The 19,945-nt window shown below is 36.7% G+C and overlaps 3 protein-coding genes across 3 annotated transcripts in view; 2 read left to right on the top strand and 1 right to left on the bottom strand.

Moving 5' to 3' along the window:
• The first annotated feature begins 104 nt into the window (after positions 1–104).
• LOC133528880 (folylpolyglutamate synthase, mitochondrial-like) lies at positions 105–17,350 on the top strand. Its single transcript, XM_061866371.1, has 9 exons — positions 105–458; positions 6,125–6,205; positions 7,164–7,271; positions 7,888–8,067; positions 8,892–9,028; positions 10,645–10,732; positions 11,522–11,614; positions 12,829–13,244; positions 16,588–17,350. The coding sequence occupies exons 1-9, from the start codon at positions 369–371 to the stop codon at positions 16,967–16,969; spliced, it is 1,575 nt and encodes a 524-aa protein (XP_061722355.1). The 5' UTR covers positions 105–368; the 3' UTR covers positions 16,970–17,350.
• On the bottom strand, positions 13,822–16,320 carry LOC133528843 (putative RNA polymerase II subunit B1 CTD phosphatase RPAP2). The gene has a single exon (XM_061866332.1). The coding sequence runs from the start codon at positions 16,130–16,132 to the stop codon at positions 14,429–14,431; it is 1,704 nt and encodes a 567-aa protein (XP_061722316.1). The 5' UTR covers positions 16,133–16,320; the 3' UTR covers positions 13,822–14,428.
• A 296-nt stretch (positions 17,351–17,646) lies between the features above and the next one.
• LOC133529045 (uncharacterized) overlaps positions 17,647–19,945 on the top strand; it is a 41,022-nt gene continuing 38,723 nt past the window's right edge. Inside the window, exon 1 of the mRNA XM_061866654.1 lies at positions 17,647–18,129. The gene's annotated coding sequence lies outside the window, so the exon portion shown is untranslated. The remainder of the gene's footprint in view (positions 18,130–19,945) is intronic.

Genomic DNA, 19,945 nt, shown 5'->3' with positions numbered 1-19,945 from the left:
ATGAACTACATCCATTAAAAAAACGCAATTGTTAAAAAGTACTTGACATTATATACTGAACACACATTCCCTTAGTCCACTTCCGATATAATGAGTAAAATAAACAGCTGATTGTCAACGTGACACGCTGAAATTTGAGGTTATGTTATTAAAATTCAAACAATGTTCAATTACTTCAATTATGGTTCAATTGTGCATTCCAGTATTAATCGGTTTCAAGTCATGACGATGTGAGAGGTCAGATGTCAGTATAATCGTGTGATAAGCTTAGGGGCTCGAGCCACGTTCGCGCACCATGTGATTGTACCGTTTAGGCAAACAGTGTTTTTTTTTCTATAGTTAACCTTGGCAAACACGCAATACAGCCGATGTTTTATACCTCATGTAAATCTACATTCGCCAGTCTAGGCTTGGTTCGTTTCGCAAGGAGGATGTCTGCATCTAAGTATTCTTATGAGGTAAGTTTATAAATCATGTAGATTTGTTTACATGGTAATTACGATTTGTATACTTACAAAGTTATATTGTTTAATAAGTTTTGAGTACTGTAAAGTTTTTAGACATTATTTTGTGGTTTCATTAACTTTTAAATTAATTAATACTAATGAAACCAAAACACTGTTGGAGCTAAGACCGCCAAGCTGAAATGGGACTGGGCTGGCCATGTCTGCCGCATGCACCCACAGTGGTAGACCAAAATAATGATGGTATAGGTGCCGCAAGACGGGCGAGGATCGGGTAGGCCCAGACGGAGATGGCGGGACGACCTGGACGCATATCTCAACAACTGGACGGAGATTGCTCAAACCGAGACGAGTGGAAATCGTGGGGGGAGGCTTTTGCCTGGTAATGGGACACCATATAGGCTTATAATAATAATAATGAAATGAATCAACTGAGGAATTTAATATAGGTACATTAAACTTTTAGTAATATATTACTTACATTATTTATCCTTAATTTCTTGTGGCAGTTTTTCCTTATTTAAAGTTTGTTGTTGAAATAATAGCTATTGAGATGTCTGTAGAAGTAAAATATAATTGTGTTTTTTTTTAGTCCCCTTTTGCATGTTATAATTTATTTTTTATTTGAATTTGAACTTTAACAGCTGTCAATAGAGTTGAATATTATAACTGTCATATATGGTTGCATATGCGGTAAAGGGTTAATATTTATTTAATTTGTTAGTGCAGGGCTTCTCAAACTGTGTGCCACTTAATAGTAATAATAAAGAGTGTATCACATATTTTTGTGGCCTTCGAAGAGTAACATATTACAGCAGGTGACTGTACTTATCTATAACAATGCCTCTTCTAATTATAAAAAAGGCATACCTTCAAATCCACAACGCAGGCTTTGTCATCTTACAGAAAGCTCATCCACCTTAGGTATCGTCAAAATAAAACATGAATTTACACATATGTCATTTGCAATCTATCTCAATCTATTCAATCTCTGCTTATCTATTTCAATTTGCAAATGTGCCACGGACCAAAAAAGGATGGGAACCCCTGTGTTAGTGTATATGTAGTATCCATTTCACATACATATAATTTTTTTTATACAAATCCAGTTCTTCACCCATTCATATCTAAATTGTACCAATGGAAAATTACTACAAAGATCAAGTTTGTATTTAATTGATTCTTTATCTGCTCTATCTAAATATAAAATATATTCTTAATTAGCCTGGCCCGGTATGACAAAATTAAATTGGCTTAATGGTCAACATATATTTTTATATTTTATCTCTGACACTTAGAGACTTATACATCTCTAAAGAATTTTAGTATTTTATGGTTTTATTTTTTTATCATAGTTTTTTTTTGTGTAATTTGACAATTAGAGACAGTATACATCTCTAATAAAGTATTTATTATTTCATAGATTCGATATTTGTAAATGTTTTTTTTTTTTAATTTATTGTTTGTAAAAATGGACATGTAAAAGTGCCCCTGTGGCCTATTTGCTGAATAAATGTTTGATATTTGATATTTGAACAATGAATCTAAATATACATTATGATCATATTACCAATGACTAACAACATATAGTCATATATGTAGCACAGAGTGTATCATTTAATGTATCTTAACTAGAAGATCACACAGTCAAGGCATGTGACGATTTACTTACATAATAGTACATTGCGGTACAAGTGCGAAAAATAGGAACCTATTCGCACATGTATCGTACAACGTTTTACAGTACATATGGCCCTTTAAATGTTCGACACAGTAACGTAATATGCTAATTTTCACACTAGTGCGCGGTAAAGTAGCACCATATAATAATAATTGGCTAATTTAACAGAAAGATTCTCCCGAGACATTCAGATGCAATTTGGAATTGATAAATGCAAAGTAAACAGTATGAAAGCGGGGAAAAGCTACAGACACAGTTACACGTTAGAAACCGGAGAAATCATAGATCCACTAGACGATAGAACAGGCTACAAATATTTAGGTTACTTACAATCACAGATAATCCACAACAAAGAAACACAAAGTAAATTAAAAACACAGTTCAAACACAGACTTAATTCAATACTGAAAACGCAGTTAAATTCACGCAACACCATCAAAGCAATAAATACTTATGCAATACCTATTCTAACGTATTCCTTTGGAATAATCAGATGGAGCAAATCAGATCTTAAAAACCTCCAACGCACTATAAACACAACCATGACTAGATTCAGGAAGCACCATCCCAGATCGTGCGTACAGCGGCTAACCCTCCCCAGGAAGGAAGGTGGCAGGGGACTTATTGACATCAGGAATCTTCACAACAAGCAAATCACAGCACTCAGAGCATACTTCCATCAAAAATCAGCTACCTCTCCCATCCACAATGCCATAGAACACAATGATCAGCAATTCACACCCTTAAACTTAAGAGACAGAGCCACCCAAAAACATGAAGAACTTACAGATAACAAAACTAAAATTGCCGAATGGAGTGTGAAATCCCTCCATGGAAGGCATCACCACGATTTAAGCCAACCAAGTGTCGACAAAGCGGCGTCGAACGCATGGCTGAATCACGGTGAGCTCTTCCCAGAGACCGAGGGCTTTATGATGGCTATCCAGGATCAAGTGATTGAGACCCGTAATTACCAAAAGTTCATTATGAAAAATAGTACAACAGATTTATGTAGGAAATGTAATAGTACAGGAGAAACCATCCAACATATAACCGGAGCATGCAGATCAATAGTCCAGACCGATTATAAGCACAGGCACGACCAGGTAGCCAACATAGTACACCAGAAACTTGCGATCAAATACAACCTAGTTCCTCAGCTAGCTGTTCCTTACTACAAGTATATTCCGGAAAATGTTTTAGAAAACCACACTCACAAAATGTATTTTGATAGAGCTATTTTAACAGACCGAACCACACATTTTAATAGACCTGACATCACTGTAGTAGACAAAATAAACAAAACAGCTCTTTTAATAGATATCGCAATCCCGAACACTCATAATTTGCAAAATACAATAGCTGAAAAACTTACTAAATATACCGATTTAAAGGATGAAATAGCCAGGATATGGAAATTAAATAACGTTACCATAGTACCCATTGTTTTGTCTACTACAGGTGTCATCCCACAACAGCTACATACTTCTATAAAAACTCTATCACTGCCACCTTCTTCTTATTTTGTAATGCAGAAAGCTGTAATTCTAAATACTTGTAGGATAGTCAGAAAATTCTTACAGAGCGATACACAACTCCCTAATTCACAAACGCAAACAGTCACAGTAAGTACACACTTACCATTGCCCATTTCATCGGCTGTATCTCATCAAAATCGTAACCTTAGTTCATCATTCATCAATTCATCCTAAACCTAATATGGGGTGCACTTGGCTTTGGCCCGTGTATTCCATTAAGCCAGTATTCCCAGAATACTGAGAATTATAAAGAAATGTAAAAAATAATAATAATAATAATAAAATTCTTTATTGCACACTACATAAAAAACAGATACAGAAATTGATAACATATACACATTGGTAGGTAACAACAGGCGGACTTATCGCTAAACAGCGATCTCTTCCAGACAACCTTCAGATAGTGAGATGGCGAACGAAGTTAACGGGTGGTGCAAAAAAATAAAAATAAAGAAAAAAGTAGTTAAAATACAATATAATACATATACTACACATATAAAGTTAAGATAGACTACATTATTACTATATACAAAAAATATATACATACATATATATATATATATATATATACATATACATATATAAATGACAAAGGAAGCCATAACAACGACAACGAGTTTAAAAGAATACGAGTATAGGACCTTCATGAAATAGACAAATAATGTTCTTTTAATAGGTTTTTAAAAATGGGAAGTGATTTAGCACGTCTAATATCAATGGGTAGATTATTCCACAGCCGGACAGCACGGAAACTGAAAGAGTTGTTGTAGAATTTTGAAGAGGAAGGAGGGGGAACAAGTAGCAGATTTTGAGAGCATCTAAGAGATGAAAGAAATTTAAACCGGGCTTTAAGATAACACGGAGTATTGGGGTGGAACAGAGTGGCATACAAGAGGGAAAGAATATGCGTGTTGCGACGGAATCGGATGGGTAACCATTTGAGCTGCGAACGAAAGCTTGAAATATGATCGAATTTGCGCAACCCGAAAATGAACCTAATGCACACGTTTTGAAGTCGTATATATATTTTTTTCTTTTTTTTTATAGGACAATTACACAAATTGACTAAGTCCCACAGTAAGCTCAATAAGGCTTGTGTTGAGGGTACTTAGACAACGATATATATTATTATTATTATTATTATTATTTATTAATCAGGCAGGCAGTTGAAACAACTGATAGTTGCCTGTATCTGAGTGATCTTCGCTTAATATGTATTCTTTGCGCTGGTTAAGTATTTGTCTAGTCTGTTCTTAAACTGATTGACATTCAGTGCATATATAATATATAAATATTTATAAATACTTAAATACATAGAAAACACCCATGACTCAGGAACAAATATCCATGCTCATCACACGAATAAATGCCCTTACCAGGATTTGAACCCGGGACCATCAGCTTTGTAGGCAGGGTCACTATCCACTAGGCCAAACTGGTCGTCCCATATGTACCTGTAAATATAACTTATGTTACAAAGGGTGTTTTCAGAGAAATATTCTCAATATATTGATGTACGTAAAACTACTACAGTAATTTACATAATTATATCTAAAGACGGGCCTTACGGGCAATAAGAATGGGGCCAGTGCAGCAGTCTAACGCCACAACGCGATTGGTTGATGCGTCCGCATCATGCGCGCGATTAGTCGCAACTAGTTGGGTTAGACTGGTTCACTGGACTATTGGCCCGAATTCGTGAGTGACACCACTGAACTAGCACCATTCTTAGTGCCCGTAAGGTCCATATACCATATGTCAGTGGTAGGTACAGTCAGCGAAGAAAGTGGTTTATAGATCAAAAACTTGAGTAAATCACCTGTTGTATGTAGTTGTGGCGTGTTCGAATAGACAATACATGTTTAAAAGACACACACAAACAAAACAATTGTCTATTCGAACACGTCACAACTACATACAACAGGTGACTTACTTAAGTTTTTTACCTATACCACTTTTTGACTTATTTGTCAAGTAATAGAGTCGAAAAGTGGTAAACCACTTTCTTGACTGACTGTACAGTCACGTCTGAAAATATCGATACGAAAAATGTGCCAAAAATATGTATACACTACCTTAATAAATGGGCAGTAAAGTCGTGTATACATATTTTTGTCACTTTTTTCGTATCGATATTTTCAGACGTGACCGTACAATATGATGTACTTAGTGCGATATTTAGCACATTGCGTGGCTATGTCAAAAATGTATGCAATGTATTTTTTTATACTACGTCGGTGGCAAACAAGCATGCGGCCCGCCTGATGGTAAGCAGTAGCCTATGTACGCCTGCAACTCCAGAGGAGTTACATGCGCGTTGCCGACCCTAACTGTACTGTAAAACCTTGTACGATACAAGTGCGAATAGGTAATTCGTTCCTATGTTTTGCACTTGTATCATAATGTACTATTTTGACTGGCTAACATATTGTATGTTGTAGGAGGCGGTGCGGAAGCTGAACCTGCTGCAATCCAACAAGGCCACCATAGACCAGATACGGAGGAACATTAAAACTGGCGAGGTGATCTATATTTTTAACACTTCATTACCTTACTGCATTTAGTACAGTCACAGAGTAATTAATAGTTCTACCATACAGAAATGAAACTTCCTACAAAACCGAAGTTTGACAGCGATTCAGGGTCGAATCATGCTGTTCCTTTCTAATGTATGGCACTATCCCTTTCGGCTATTTAGGGTCGTCAAAATTCAATTATCTTATCTGTGGTTGTGCACGCATAGGGACGTCAAGTTTTGCCAACCGTAATAATTGCTCGGAGCAATGCTGGGGGTCTACCGCGAAACCCGAAATACGCAAATTGCGAGGATCTTTCTCTTTTACTCTCGCTAAGACGTAATTAGAGTGACAGGGAAAAATGCTCGCAATTGACGAACTTCGATTTTCGCGGTTATAGCCCTGAGAAGTCCGGACCTTAAGGATGAAATTTGTTTATATCTTTATACGAGTAACCTGTCGGAGCGTCCCTATAGCGATAATGTTGTACCTTTAGCTTGAAAACGACACGAATGTCAATGTTATAGGGAGTCAATCGTTATATCGAATGACGTTATATGGAGTTTACACTGATTCTGGAATTTATTTGAAAGTAAGCCTAACCAAAAGAGACTTGAAGGACTATCATAGAGACTATCAGGCGATGCGACTACTGAACTCTAAAGTCGGACTAAGGTAAGTTGGCAGCGATTTCGATAGCCCAAACGGTGCAAGTGCCAAGTTTTTTTAGCCTATTTGTGTGTCCCACTGTTGGGCTAAGGCCTCCCATCTTTCCCGCCATTTGGTTCCTGTCCAATGCACTGAGTGTATCGAGGGCGTGCCGTCTCCGTTTGGGTCTTCCTCTGCCCCGAGATACATTCTGTGGGATCTAGTCCGTAAAAATTTCAAAAATAACCCGTGCGCCGTCTGGGCTATTAAAATCGCTTTCAACTTGGTGTGACTATGGTAATATGTGTTTTAACAGATATGCAACAATTTGGAAGTTATGGCGAACTACCTGCAGAGGACCGGGGTGTCGTTGGACCGTCTGGATGAGCTGTCTGTCATACACGTCGCTGGGACAAAGGGGAAGGTGCGTTTGTGGTTATCACACTGTTGCCGATTAACGCGCCGCACTGGCGTGTGAGCGGGACAGCGCTATGCACGTACCCATATAGCAACACCGGAGCGGATGATTTGAGCCGTCGCAGTCTTTGTAGACGATTTTAAGTTGAGGTTGTACTTACTTGCCACCGAGAGGCTTTTGAGCATTTCAGTAAATAAATAAATATTATAGGGACATTATTACTAAAATTTACTAAATCGGTCCACTGATTACCAGTTCGCCGGACGATATCGGCCTGTCCCTTATTCGCAAAAGCTGACAATCGCGACCCTTTAAGTCCCACAGAAAGCTTAAAAGGCTTGTCTTGTGTTGTGGGTACTTAGACAACGATATATATATGTATAGTATATAAATATTGAAACTCATTAGAAAACACCCATTACTCGGGAAAAATATCCGTGCATATCACACGTATAAATGCCCTTGCCAGGATTTGAATCAGGGACCATTAGCTGCATAGGCAGGATCATTACCCACTAGGCCAGACAGATCGTCTTGTGATGTGCTAATGATAGTAACCATGGAACCTCTTGTCAATCTTTTCGGCAGTTTAAGAGACTAACTTGTTTTTCTTTTAATTCAGGGTTCAACAAGCGCAATGTGCGAGTCAATATTACGCGCGCACGGCCACCGTACAGGCTTCTACTCGTCGCCACATTTGTGCTCTGTACGCGAACGAGTGCGGCTCTCTGGGCGCGTGCTGTCACGCGAACAGTTCGCCGCGCACTGCCATCGTGTGTACGATGCGCTCACAGACACACAGGTATATAAATACAGTTGGTGGGTTCTATAACAATGTGCGTTATACGGATTCTACTCGTCGCCATATTTATGCTCCGTGCGGCTCTCTGGGCGCGTGCTGTCGCGCGAACAGTTCGCCGCGCACTGCCACCGTGTATTACGCGCTCACAGATACGGGTATATAAATGTTACAGACACGCAGGTATAACCATAGTTTACTCCTACCGCGAATATCTATGTGTATCTCTATCCCTGTCTCTCCAATAACTCAAGACCAATAGAGTAATATATATATATATATATATATATATTGAATGTCGATATTAATAGTAGACTCTCTATAGCCGTTCTTGAAAAATTTAATTAAAATTCGGTTTAACCTATTGCGCTAAATACATTGTAGACAGCCGCAGCGTAAACTCAAATAATTTTGAGTAAGGTCAGGTGATTAGGTTATATTTTATATTTTTATAGGTAATTTTATTCGGGCAACTAGTGGCACATAGATAAATACCTTAAAAGTAGCATAAGGTAGAAGTACTAGTGCTCGACGCTGCACTAGTCACCGACATGGGCACTTTATTTCATGGAAATAAAGGTTAAATTTGAACAACGAAGATTTTTCTGTATTCGAACTTAATCCTTGTCACTTTGACATAAAGTGCCCATGTCGAGTACTAGTGCAGCGTCGAGCACTAGTATTTCTACCTTATATAATATAAAAAAAAACATTAACTGCTCTGGTCAAGATAAAGTAAGATTTCAACTTATTGGTAAAGCTGCGTGGTGTGGTAACAAACTAAGTAACATCTATTTTCAATGTTATTTATGTCTTTTTTGTCTCAGGCATTCGAAGGTGACATGCCCAAGTACTTTGCCTTCCTTACCGTCTTGGCGTACAACATATTTCTCGAAGAGCGAGTCGACGTGGCCGTGGTAGAGGTCGGGATAGGCGGAGTCGTGGACTACACGAATGTGCTCAGGTATTGTGCCTTATTGTTATAGTGATAGGGTTGATATTTCCAAGGAAACATGCCCATACTTCGCCTTCCTCACCGTCCTGACGTACAACATATTCCTCGAATATTTTGTCGTTTCTGTATATGTGTCTAAAATATGATAAATATGTTCCCTTTTTTTTTCACCGTGACCAAAACCTCCAACTTTATCTTCATTCTTTTAAGTACTTCCACATTCGTAATTCTATCGATCCAGCGGCGGTATAATTGTCGCATTTTCATCACTTGTCACTATGCCTGTCACTTTCGCGCTTACATACTTGTTAGAACGTGACAGGCATGGTGACAAATGATAAAGAGCCGACCATCTTAGGCCTATAATATTGTCATAAAAAAATAAGAAGTAATAGACTGCTCACTACATACATCAGCTTTGGTACCAAAAAGCTTATTATATACGTTTTTCCTCTAATATTATAACAACTCCTACACTTACTCTGGTTATAATATTAACGGAAAATCGTTGAGCATTAGACTTTTTGTTTGCCGCGATATCTATTGTCGAATAGCAGTACTGAGAGTTCCGCTACTCGATGCTAGATGTCGACTGCGAATATAATAATCATTTTGGTACCGAAACTGATGTATGGAGTGAGCACACTTTACTTCTCATTTCTCTATGGTATTGTCTATTTTCGTTTCATTGCATTATATGTGACATTATCTATAATAACCGGCCAAGAGCATGTCGGGCCACGCTCAGTGTAGGGTTCCGTAGTTACTCTTCCGTCACAATAAGCTAAACTGGAGCTTAAAGTATAGTAAATTGTTAACCAAGGGATGAAACGGTACCTTTCACCTGAGTTAAACAAATAGGCAAATTTGCATAATCAGTACCTAATTAAAATAAGTCTTTTTACTATGAAGGGAAAACTTTTTGCGATAACTCAAAAACAACTAAACTGATCATGTCCGCTATAGTTTTCATTTAATGTCTTTCTTAAGCTCTACTTCCACGATTTTTTTCATATTTTTTGGACCTATGGTTCAAAAGTTAGAGGGGGGGGGACACATTTTTTTTTCTTTCGGAGCGATTATCTCCGAATATATTCACTTTATCAAAAAATGTTTTTTGAAAACCCATATTAGTTTTGAAAGACCTTTCCAACGATACCCCACACTCTAGGGTTGAAGCGAAAAAAAAATTTCACCCCCACTTTACGTGTAGGGGAGGTACCCTAAAAAAAATTAAATTTTTCGATTTTATTGTACGACTTTGTCGGCTTTATTGATTTATATATCCATGCCAAATTTCAGCTTTCTAGCACTAACGACCACGGAGCAAAGCCTCGGACAGACAGACAGACAGACAGACAGACAGACAGACAGACAGACAGACAGACAGACGGACATGGCGAAACTATAAGGGTTCCGTTTTATGCCATTTGGCTACGGAACCCTAAAAAGGGACCTTATTGTCGGTGTTATTACGCCATTGTCTTCGATACTCCCATATTATAAACAACGCCGCGGTACGCAGTGCGGCGTAAGCGCCATCGACAATAAGGTACCTTTTCATAGATAATATGAACCCAGATCATCGTTTTGTATATCAAGTAAATAGTGATAATTTGTTGCAGGCGGGTCCCAGTAGTGGGCATAACGATGTTGGGACTGGACCACACTTCGATTCTAGGACACACGTTGCCAGAAATCGCACGAGCAAAGGTTTCATTCTTTTTTATTTTGTTATGGAAATAAACTGCTATAATATCTGGGGGCACGGTAGTGCTCCCGCCAAGAAGAGCAAAGCGACGCGCATCTTAAGCAACTTACAAAAACATTTTCATGTAAAATGTTGCCAAGACGAAACCATAAGGCTCGCACTGTCAAAAAGTTATCAGATCTCTTGTAGAGCTAAGCTTTTAACTCAAGTACTAGGGCAACTTCACAAACTCTACACCTTAGTCAAAATATGTGGCTTGGCCGTTAATCGCATGTCTCTGGTAGAAACGCAGCCCAACTTTGTACTGTTGTCACCTCTTCACGCTTAAACTAACAGCTGAACAGATTGAGGTGAAATTCGGTATGGAAATAATTTTAGCACTCAGCTACCTCACACAACTCTGATGGAAACGCAGCCTTTTCTTCTTCTTTTTTAGGGTTCCGTACCCAAAGGGTCAAACGGGACCCTATAACTGAGACTTCGCTGTCCGTCCGTCCGTCCGTCCGTCTGTCACCAGGCTGTATCTCATGAACCGTGATAGCTAGACAGTTGAAATTTTCACAGATGATGTATTTCTGTTGCCATTAAAACAACAAATACTAAAAACAGAATAAAATTAATATTTCTTTCCAATGAGGTGTAAATATTTCTAAATGTCAGAACTGAATGATTATATAGTTTATCAAATTATCTTTAGAGATGTATCCTGAGAGTCTCCAAGAAAATTTTCTATATCATAATTATTATAGGCATGGCAGAATCGTTTAGTAAAATTTATTCTTGTTTTGAAGGCAGGCATCATGAAGCGGGGTTGCGAAGCGTACACGGTGCAGCAGCCCGATGAAGCGATGGACGTTCTAAAAAGCGTCGCTAGCGATGTACAGGTAAAAATCAAACCATTATACAGTGTCCCTAGCCATTGGACAAAGCCGAAATGTACATATGCATTAGGGTATTTAGAACCAGTGTACAAAGTATCATAACAACCGGTGTACAAATTACCATATTTTACTTTGGAGCAGCCTGTATGTGTTAGTAGCTCCTAAGGTAATATCCTAAAAGAATAGTATGGAACCTTCTTCGACCTTTTTGATTATCATTTTATGTATGACACTAATAAAGCTTCTGACTTTTGAAAAATGTCATCATTATCAAATATTTCTAACAAATTGCCAAAAACACTGCCGAAGATTAACACAGTTTGTTTCTTTTTGTTATCGATTATTGCAAATAACTTTTGTTCGAAAAATTTATTTTTTTATCTTTTGTTCTAATTAAAAAAATATTAACGTCAGAGCATTCCTGAGAAATAACCCTACGTGGGATTTCAGGGTTTGTGTAATGGCTAAGGTCACCCTGCATAATAAATAAGTTTTTGTCAAAAATTACATTTTTGGTACAAGCGTTTATGCAATCCCAAACTCAATTCATTTGCGTTGTTTTATCACAGAGTTCCCATGGCCACCTCCTGTCTCCATCAGATCAGCTCCATGTCATCAATGATTTAGTATAACTTAAGACATGTTTTAGACGTTCTAAAATTGAAGCGCTTATTGTGAGAAATTGTTCAAGCCTTTAGTCGCGCGTAGACAAGCGAGAAATGTTCACGCGCTAACGAGCTCCCGCTCACCGATAGAGAGAGACAAGCTCATGTTTAACAACGAGTATGATAAAGATGGATGGAATGCGAAAATTAATCAATAATAACAGATTTCTTCGTAGATATAGAAATAAATATGGAAGTATTTTTTATCCTTATGTATAAGTATAACCTATCTATAGTTATATATCATTGCATGTCATCATAATATTGCATTGCCATCCGATTTACATATGTATGTAAAATTTCAGCTCAATCGGATATGGAGAAGTGGGTCAAATTTAGCTTCTAAGATTTGACCCACATTACAATGCTAACAGGGCAAGTTAAATAAAAGCTTGTACGGTCACGCCCGAAAATATCAATACGAACCAAGTACCAACAATATGTATACACTATCTTAATATATGGACAATATAAGGACGTGTATATATATTTTGGACACTTTGTTCGTATCGATATTATAAGACGTGACTGTAATCATCAGTCTTGTTCCAGTGCCCCCTGACCGTCGTTCCATTATACGCAACATACAACCTCCCAACCGACAACATTCTCCAAGTGGACCTCCCAGCATATCAGATGAACGCCTCTCTAGCCATCCAGCTCGCGCACGCCTGGCTTCGCCACGCGAAACGGAACGCACTCTTAAAAAAACAAAATTCGAAAAAAGCAAAAGTTGGCGGGAAATTTTTAAAATCAATGTCAATCGACGCCATCTTTACTGAAAATAGTAAAATTAGCGATGCTTTTGATGGGTTTATTCCTGTTGAAACTATAGTAGGTTTGAAAGAGTGCCACTGGCCGGGAAGGTATCACAAAATAGACGCGGAATATGCGACTTTCTACCTGGATGGAGCACATACGGCTGAATCTATGGAGATTTGCGCTAAGTGGTTCGGCGATACTGCGAGGTAATATTTTTTTTTCTAATATCTGTCATATAAGAAAAATTGAAAGTCGAATTTGAAATCGATTGTTTAAGAAATATGGTTGAATTTCTGTTGTTTTGAAATGGAAAGAAATGCAACTATAATCCAGATGAACAAACATCTTTCGCACGCGGATATATATATCACACATTTCGCTCAGTGGATCTGTAGAGTATACGCAAGCCCGGAAAATAGAGACTCAGGTGATCCGCTCTAAATATAATTCGGCAGTTTACACAGTCTAATACCTTGATATGTAAATAAAGTTTTTTTTTCATATAAATCGAATAATCCGGCAGTTCCAAAAATAGGGGAAGAACTTCATGTACTGGATTGCCGAGCGCCTACTGTATTTTATTAATAATTCGCTAGCACTAGCACTAAAATAACAATTTAATACATTTGCAAATGCATTGTAAAATAATTATATAATATAGTTAAAAAATTCGCTACGTACAATAAGTCCGATGTAGGCAAATTTCATCGACATTAGATGTTTTAAATATTAAATACACATTACAGTGATTCCATTCCAGACACCACAAAAAAAAACAGAATATCATTATTATTAAGAATAGTTTATTTTATCATCACATAATTATACATAAATACAAAAAAAAGCGCATATGGGACATTATCTATGAAAAAGGACCTTATTGTCGATGGCGCTTCCGCCGTCATAAACAATGCTCCAATACAACGCTGCGCGACTCAGTGCGACGTAAGCGCCATCGACAATAAGGTCTCTTTTCATAGATAATGCCACATATAAAGGATATGGTGGAAATATTCACTGTTAAAGGGTAAGTCTCAGTAGTTCAGTTGGTAGAGTGGTCGAGTCAGCAAGTTTTCACTTTTCCTTTAAGCCTGTCACAGACGGAGCGATAATATATATTAATACACTGTAAGATACTGACAGATACCTTAATAGTATAGCTAAGCACTACACACGCCAACAATACCAAAATATACATATTGTTTTCTTTCTAGCATGTACATTGTGAGAGAGACAAAATACAGCAAAATAAATATTATAGCTTTGTGTGCGGACTTAGACAAATAGTACCTAAAATATATTATAAGATTCCTTGCTATAAGATAACTTTCGATATATTAGTGCTCCATCTGTGACGGACTTTATTTCTAAGCATTCAAGGAACAGATCTTCAGTTCAGTGTCATTTGCGTGCTATTATTATCTAGTAGCCTGTCAATGTCAGTCAACCAGGATATCAGCCTGTCCACATATCCACCGTCCTGCTTATAACTCAGCAGCAACAGCTGCATATGCTGGAATGCTGTTTGTTGCTCCAAGTAATATTCCAACCGTTTATCACGCAAAGAAAGTAGCTTTAATACTATTATAGCTATTAGAGTCCATTGGATTGGCTTAAACATAATGTTATTTGCACTTAACTTGAAAGTATTTACGAGCAATTTTAACTCTGCACTGACAGAGAATGTTGATAAACCAAGTGACCGTAATAAGTCTGGTAACACTTTATTCAAATGCTGGCAGACTATCTTTCTTCGTAGTGCATTCTGAGCATGCTTATCAACTAACGGTAACTGTGTTACATTTGAATCCTCACTAGTATCATTGGTCTCTGTTGACAACGGTTCTGGTATCTCCATTTTGCCTTCTAGATATGCTTTTATTTTTAACTGCATTCGTTTACTCTCTTCCTGTAGTATTGAATAGTCGGGCAATGGCTTTAACTCCCTCTTCGCTTTAGCATCAATCTTTCTGTCTTCAAGCTCCAGCATGTTCAGCTTACGGCATAAAGCTTGATATTGATCGTAGTTGTTAGAGTTATAGAATATGCTTTGGGCATAGTTGTTCATGTATTCTTTAATGCATTCACCTTTATCTGTGACGAGTTCCCTTACTTTTTCTTCTCCTAATAAGAACATCATGGTATCTATGGTGAACCATTCGGTCAAGCATTTCTCTACTTCAATCGTAATGGCAATAATGGCAGGTTGCTTTTTGTGTTGGACCTTTTTAGTCTGTGACGCTTGAGTTTTTGATTCCAGGGGCTTGTTTGTGAGAATGGGGTCTATTTTCCGCTCCGGCCTTTCTACAATTTCTCCCACAATGCTTAGTGGATTTGGAGTATCTTTTGATTTCATAACTTCAACTGTTTTTGAATTTTCTTGTACTGGTGTTATTGTACTTGCACCTGATTCTTCATTTATATTGTTGATGTTTTCTATACTATTTTCCACTTTAGATTCAACCTCTATTGGTTTATTTTCAGGATCATCATTATCTTTATTTTCATTGCCGCCAATCTCATGCAAACTGGCTTTAGCAAAGTCATTAATAGATGTGAATGCTGGGCGCTCCACTGTCTTAACCTTTTCTATGATAGACACATCTACCTCCTGCCCCATGCTTCCAACCGAGTCCAATGGGAGTAAATGGAACTTTGGGATAACCTCATACTCTCTAAACCATAGAGGACTTGTCAACATCTGTTTTTTCACATGCATTGCTGCATTGTAGCAGTGGTTACTGCAGAAGCTCTTCCTGTCAGTAATATCATACACCTTGTTCGTTTTTACTGATATTCGATACTTTTGTTTAGGAATATCCTTCACAGATAAAGGGTTATCGCATAAAGGATAACCACAGATGTGTAGGATGGATCTCTCTTCTATGACGTCCTCGAAGTGGCTCTGGTTGATCTCAGGCAGGCATTCCATAAAGTACGTCTCGGAAACATTGGTTTCTAGCAAATTCTCTACAATAGTTTGAGCTTTCGCGTTACTTTCACGTTTTTTAAGGATCGCTTGTCGAACTTGTTCCTTAGTCATTTCTTCGATCTTGGTTGGTTTTTTCCTAGATTTTGCTGCAGGGGATTCCATTTTGTTGTTAAAACGAGACAAGGAGGAATTATTTTATGTGATATAAGGATTTTCTCGCTTATTTCCTTTAAAATTGTCACAAAAATACATCAAAAATATTACTAAACAGGATGGTGCAGATGTGACACATCGCGTCCGTTTAGAAACAAACAAATCACATCAACAATATTGCCCAGTGGCCTGTTGTAATGTTTAGAATATATAATAGAATTCCATGTAATAAACAGTTTCATTCTTCAAAATTGCATTCTGAATGTTGTGTTTAACAATTAATTAATTTAATTATGATGTTGATGTCATGAATTTCATGATGACTCGAATTTCCTAAACGCAAATTACTGAACGCATCGTAGTCGTTTATAACGCTAGGTATAGATAACAGACAGAAGAGTCCAATATTCGATTAGTTCATCGATGAAATATTCAATACATGGAACGTTTTCATTTGTTCGCAGGTCTGAAAACCGAATTCTCATATTTAGCGTAACAGGAGACCGGGACGCCGAAATTCTTCTCAAACCACTGAAGGGTTTGAATTTCAATGCCGTATATTTCGTCATACCAACTGCATACAGTGATATTACGAAGAAAAATGACAACTATTCTCTAACCGAGCAGAAAGAGTTGATAGAAAGATGTCGAAGCTGTGCTGAGATCTGGAAAGCAAATTATGACAATAGTTGTAAAATATATACTAAGGAAAATGTTTCTGAGGCATTAATAAGTATTAAGCGTTCTTATAATTCTATCGATAAAAGTTCTGTTCTTTTTACTGGTTCTTTATATTTAGTAGGAGCGGCTCTGTCAATTATTGACCCAAATTTAACTAGAGATTGACAAATTTTTCTACGAATTTTGTACAGGTTGGGTTTGTTGTTTTTCTTAGTATGTAAGTAAGCAGCAGCGATGTTGCAAATCATTACTGAATTATTTAGTAAATGCTATGTAATAATAACTGGATTATAATTTTTTCTTGTTGTTTTGTCTTATAATGTCATTATGAATTTCACATTTTGCAATTTTTTTCTTTTCATTTTGCACTACCCGTACCCGTACAGTAACTATGCTCGCAGTTTCGCTGTATCTGAAGGTTGTCTGGAAGAGATCGCTGTTTAGCGATATGTCGCCTGTTGTTATCTACACCGTTAGACTCCAATTAATGCTCTGTAATTTGTAACTTTAATTATATACTGTGCAATAAAGTATTTTATTTTATTATTCATTCTTTTTATTAATTTTCCATCTTGTGTTAAGACTTTAAGAGATTTTTACAATATGCGCATAAAAGTGAAATATAAAAACACGTACAAAACAATGAGAAAAATATAAACACATTATTAAAGCTGGGTCCACATTTGTATCATTTTGCCGATCGCGATCATGCATATCGTATGGAGCTCGCGTATCTTAAGTATGGACGCTCACTTTTCGCATACCGTATTCTAGTGACTGTACAAATTCTTTCTTGTAGGCAATTTTATGTAGATTATTTGCGTAAAAGATCATTTTTACGTTCAATACGAAAAACTAAAAAAAGGAACCTTTTAAAGGGGCTTTTTGCCTCCTATATTCTAATAATAATTGGCCATCGGGTTTAATCGATTATTCACATACCGTGGCAATCATTGAAAGCAAACCTCGTAAATGCCCCTAAACGTCACATTGACATTTGGCAGATTCAAATTATTTCTTTTCTTCGTACGTTCCGACCTTCCTTTCTCTATACGAATTTTAGTCGAAAATCTCACTTTCACCTATTTACGCGATTTAAATTTTATCACGCGCCTCGCATTCCTACCTTGCCGAGTACAGCAATTTTTGCTAATGATTGCATACTGTTATTTAGCTAAAATAAGTTCTTAAGTATAGTATAGATATCTTGTAATTATACTATTTATTTTCTATTTATCGTATTGATAAGGATGTAGGGCTGTGATAAGAAGTGTGCTGATGGTAAACAGAAGATATTGGAGTTTCAATTGACAGGCAACAAGCAGGTAGGCTTTCTAATAAGAAACGATTATTTTTGTATATCCTTCTACTTACAATCCTTGAACTTGTCTAAGTTCCTGCACTCAGTTGCGTGTGTTTTTAATTTGCAACAATGCACGTCCAAGTATATTAACAAGCCCATTCTATATGCGCATATTTATATGAAGTACTTGTGTATATGTTACTTTTATAGATATACATTTTTTTATATAACATCATTTAAAATTGTATTTTGTTTGGGCTGAAAGTTTAATTTTGTTGAACTGATCAAGTATTTAAAAATCTTGCTTTTGTATTGTTTCTAATTTTTTTTTAAATTCCCTATTTAGTTTATTTCCCACAAATCACATTCCACTGTGTCTTTTTTGCATAGGCCTTTTCTGATTTTATCTTTATTATTCTAGCTGTCCCTTTTCATATTTCCTATAATTATTTTGTTTGTTTTCCTGCATTCTCTATTCCTCCAGCTAAACAACTTGCTTACAGACAAGGACAGGGGGTCTACTGCGAAAACCAAAATTCGCGAATTGCAGGGATCTTTCTCTTTTACTCTCACTAAGACGTAATTAGAGTGACAGAGAAAAATGCCCGCAATTGATGAACTTCCATTTTCGCGGTAGGCCCCAGAACTCTAACCTTATCAAAGGGTTTTATATGGCTTTTGCATAAGACTAACTCCAAACCCTTTGCCTGTCAAAGCCCCATTCTATTTGCTTTAAGATACTTATCCAAAAGCATTAACAGACCAGTGGTGGACAAAGTACGGCCGTGGGCCAACTCAAGCTCATGAATGGATTGCATTCGGCCTGTTGCCAGTCCTGTGAAATATTTAGTATCTGGCCCACAAAATAATAAAAATGCATTGCACATGCAATAAGGAATATTGGTAAACAAAAAAGTTAAGCCTTTCCAGTAAGTGATTGCAATAGTGATAACTTTATTCATACACAACAACAAATAGAATTTAAACAGACAATAAAACAGGAAACCTCTTTGTAGAGAAATAGCAACTGCATTAAAAAACTTTTTTAATAATTTTAAACAGCCTGAGCTTCAAATGCTTATATTTAGGAGCAATCAGCAAGTAGTCCTAATTCTTTCAAGAGACGCAATTAAACTTCACTTTTTACCTGCTCCATAATACTTTTATCTGCTTCCTTTTCCATACTTATGGTTGGCATTTATTATATATATATATATATACATGTATTTTAATATAATGTATGTATATGTATTTATATATCTTTATTATTTATATTTGTATATGATAATTATATTGTTTAGTTTTGTGTTTATTCTGTGCTAGACTTCTTTTATTGCATCTCGAACACCTACTGACATAACATTTTTTTTTTTTTTAATTCCGCTACCTAAAGGTTGTCTGGAAGAGATCGCTTTTTAGCGATAAGACCGCCTGTTGTTTACCTCTTCTTTATGTGTTGTAATATTTGTTTCTGTATTGAGGTGTGCAATAAAGTATATTTGTATTGTATTGTATTGTAGTATAAGTATAAGTCAGAATAAAAAAAAATGGATTGCTTTGAAGTAGTCAGTATTGATAATGATTAATGGATAATGACACAACAGGATTTTAATCTGCATTTTTTATTTATTAAAAAGTAATTATTAATTAAATGTAAGGCACAATAAAAATAAACTAACTTATCTATTAAATAAAACTAAATAAAAACTAATACTAAATAAAATTAAAATATGTCTAAAAAATTTGGCCCCTTTGGCATGGTGCCAAGGATGCTGGCAGCATTTCCCCGCTGTGTTGCGATGCTAATATGTTGTGCAAGAATGCTGCCAGCTCTTTGG

Source organism: Cydia pomonella, chromosome 1 (genome assembly GCF_033807575.1).
Source record: "Cydia pomonella isolate Wapato2018A chromosome 1, ilCydPomo1, whole genome shotgun sequence".
Classification (NCBI taxonomy): Eukaryota; Metazoa; Arthropoda; class Insecta; order Lepidoptera; family Tortricidae; genus Cydia; species Cydia pomonella.
Note: the sequence above shows the minus strand (reverse complement) of the source record. Positions and strands in the feature narration are given on the sequence as shown.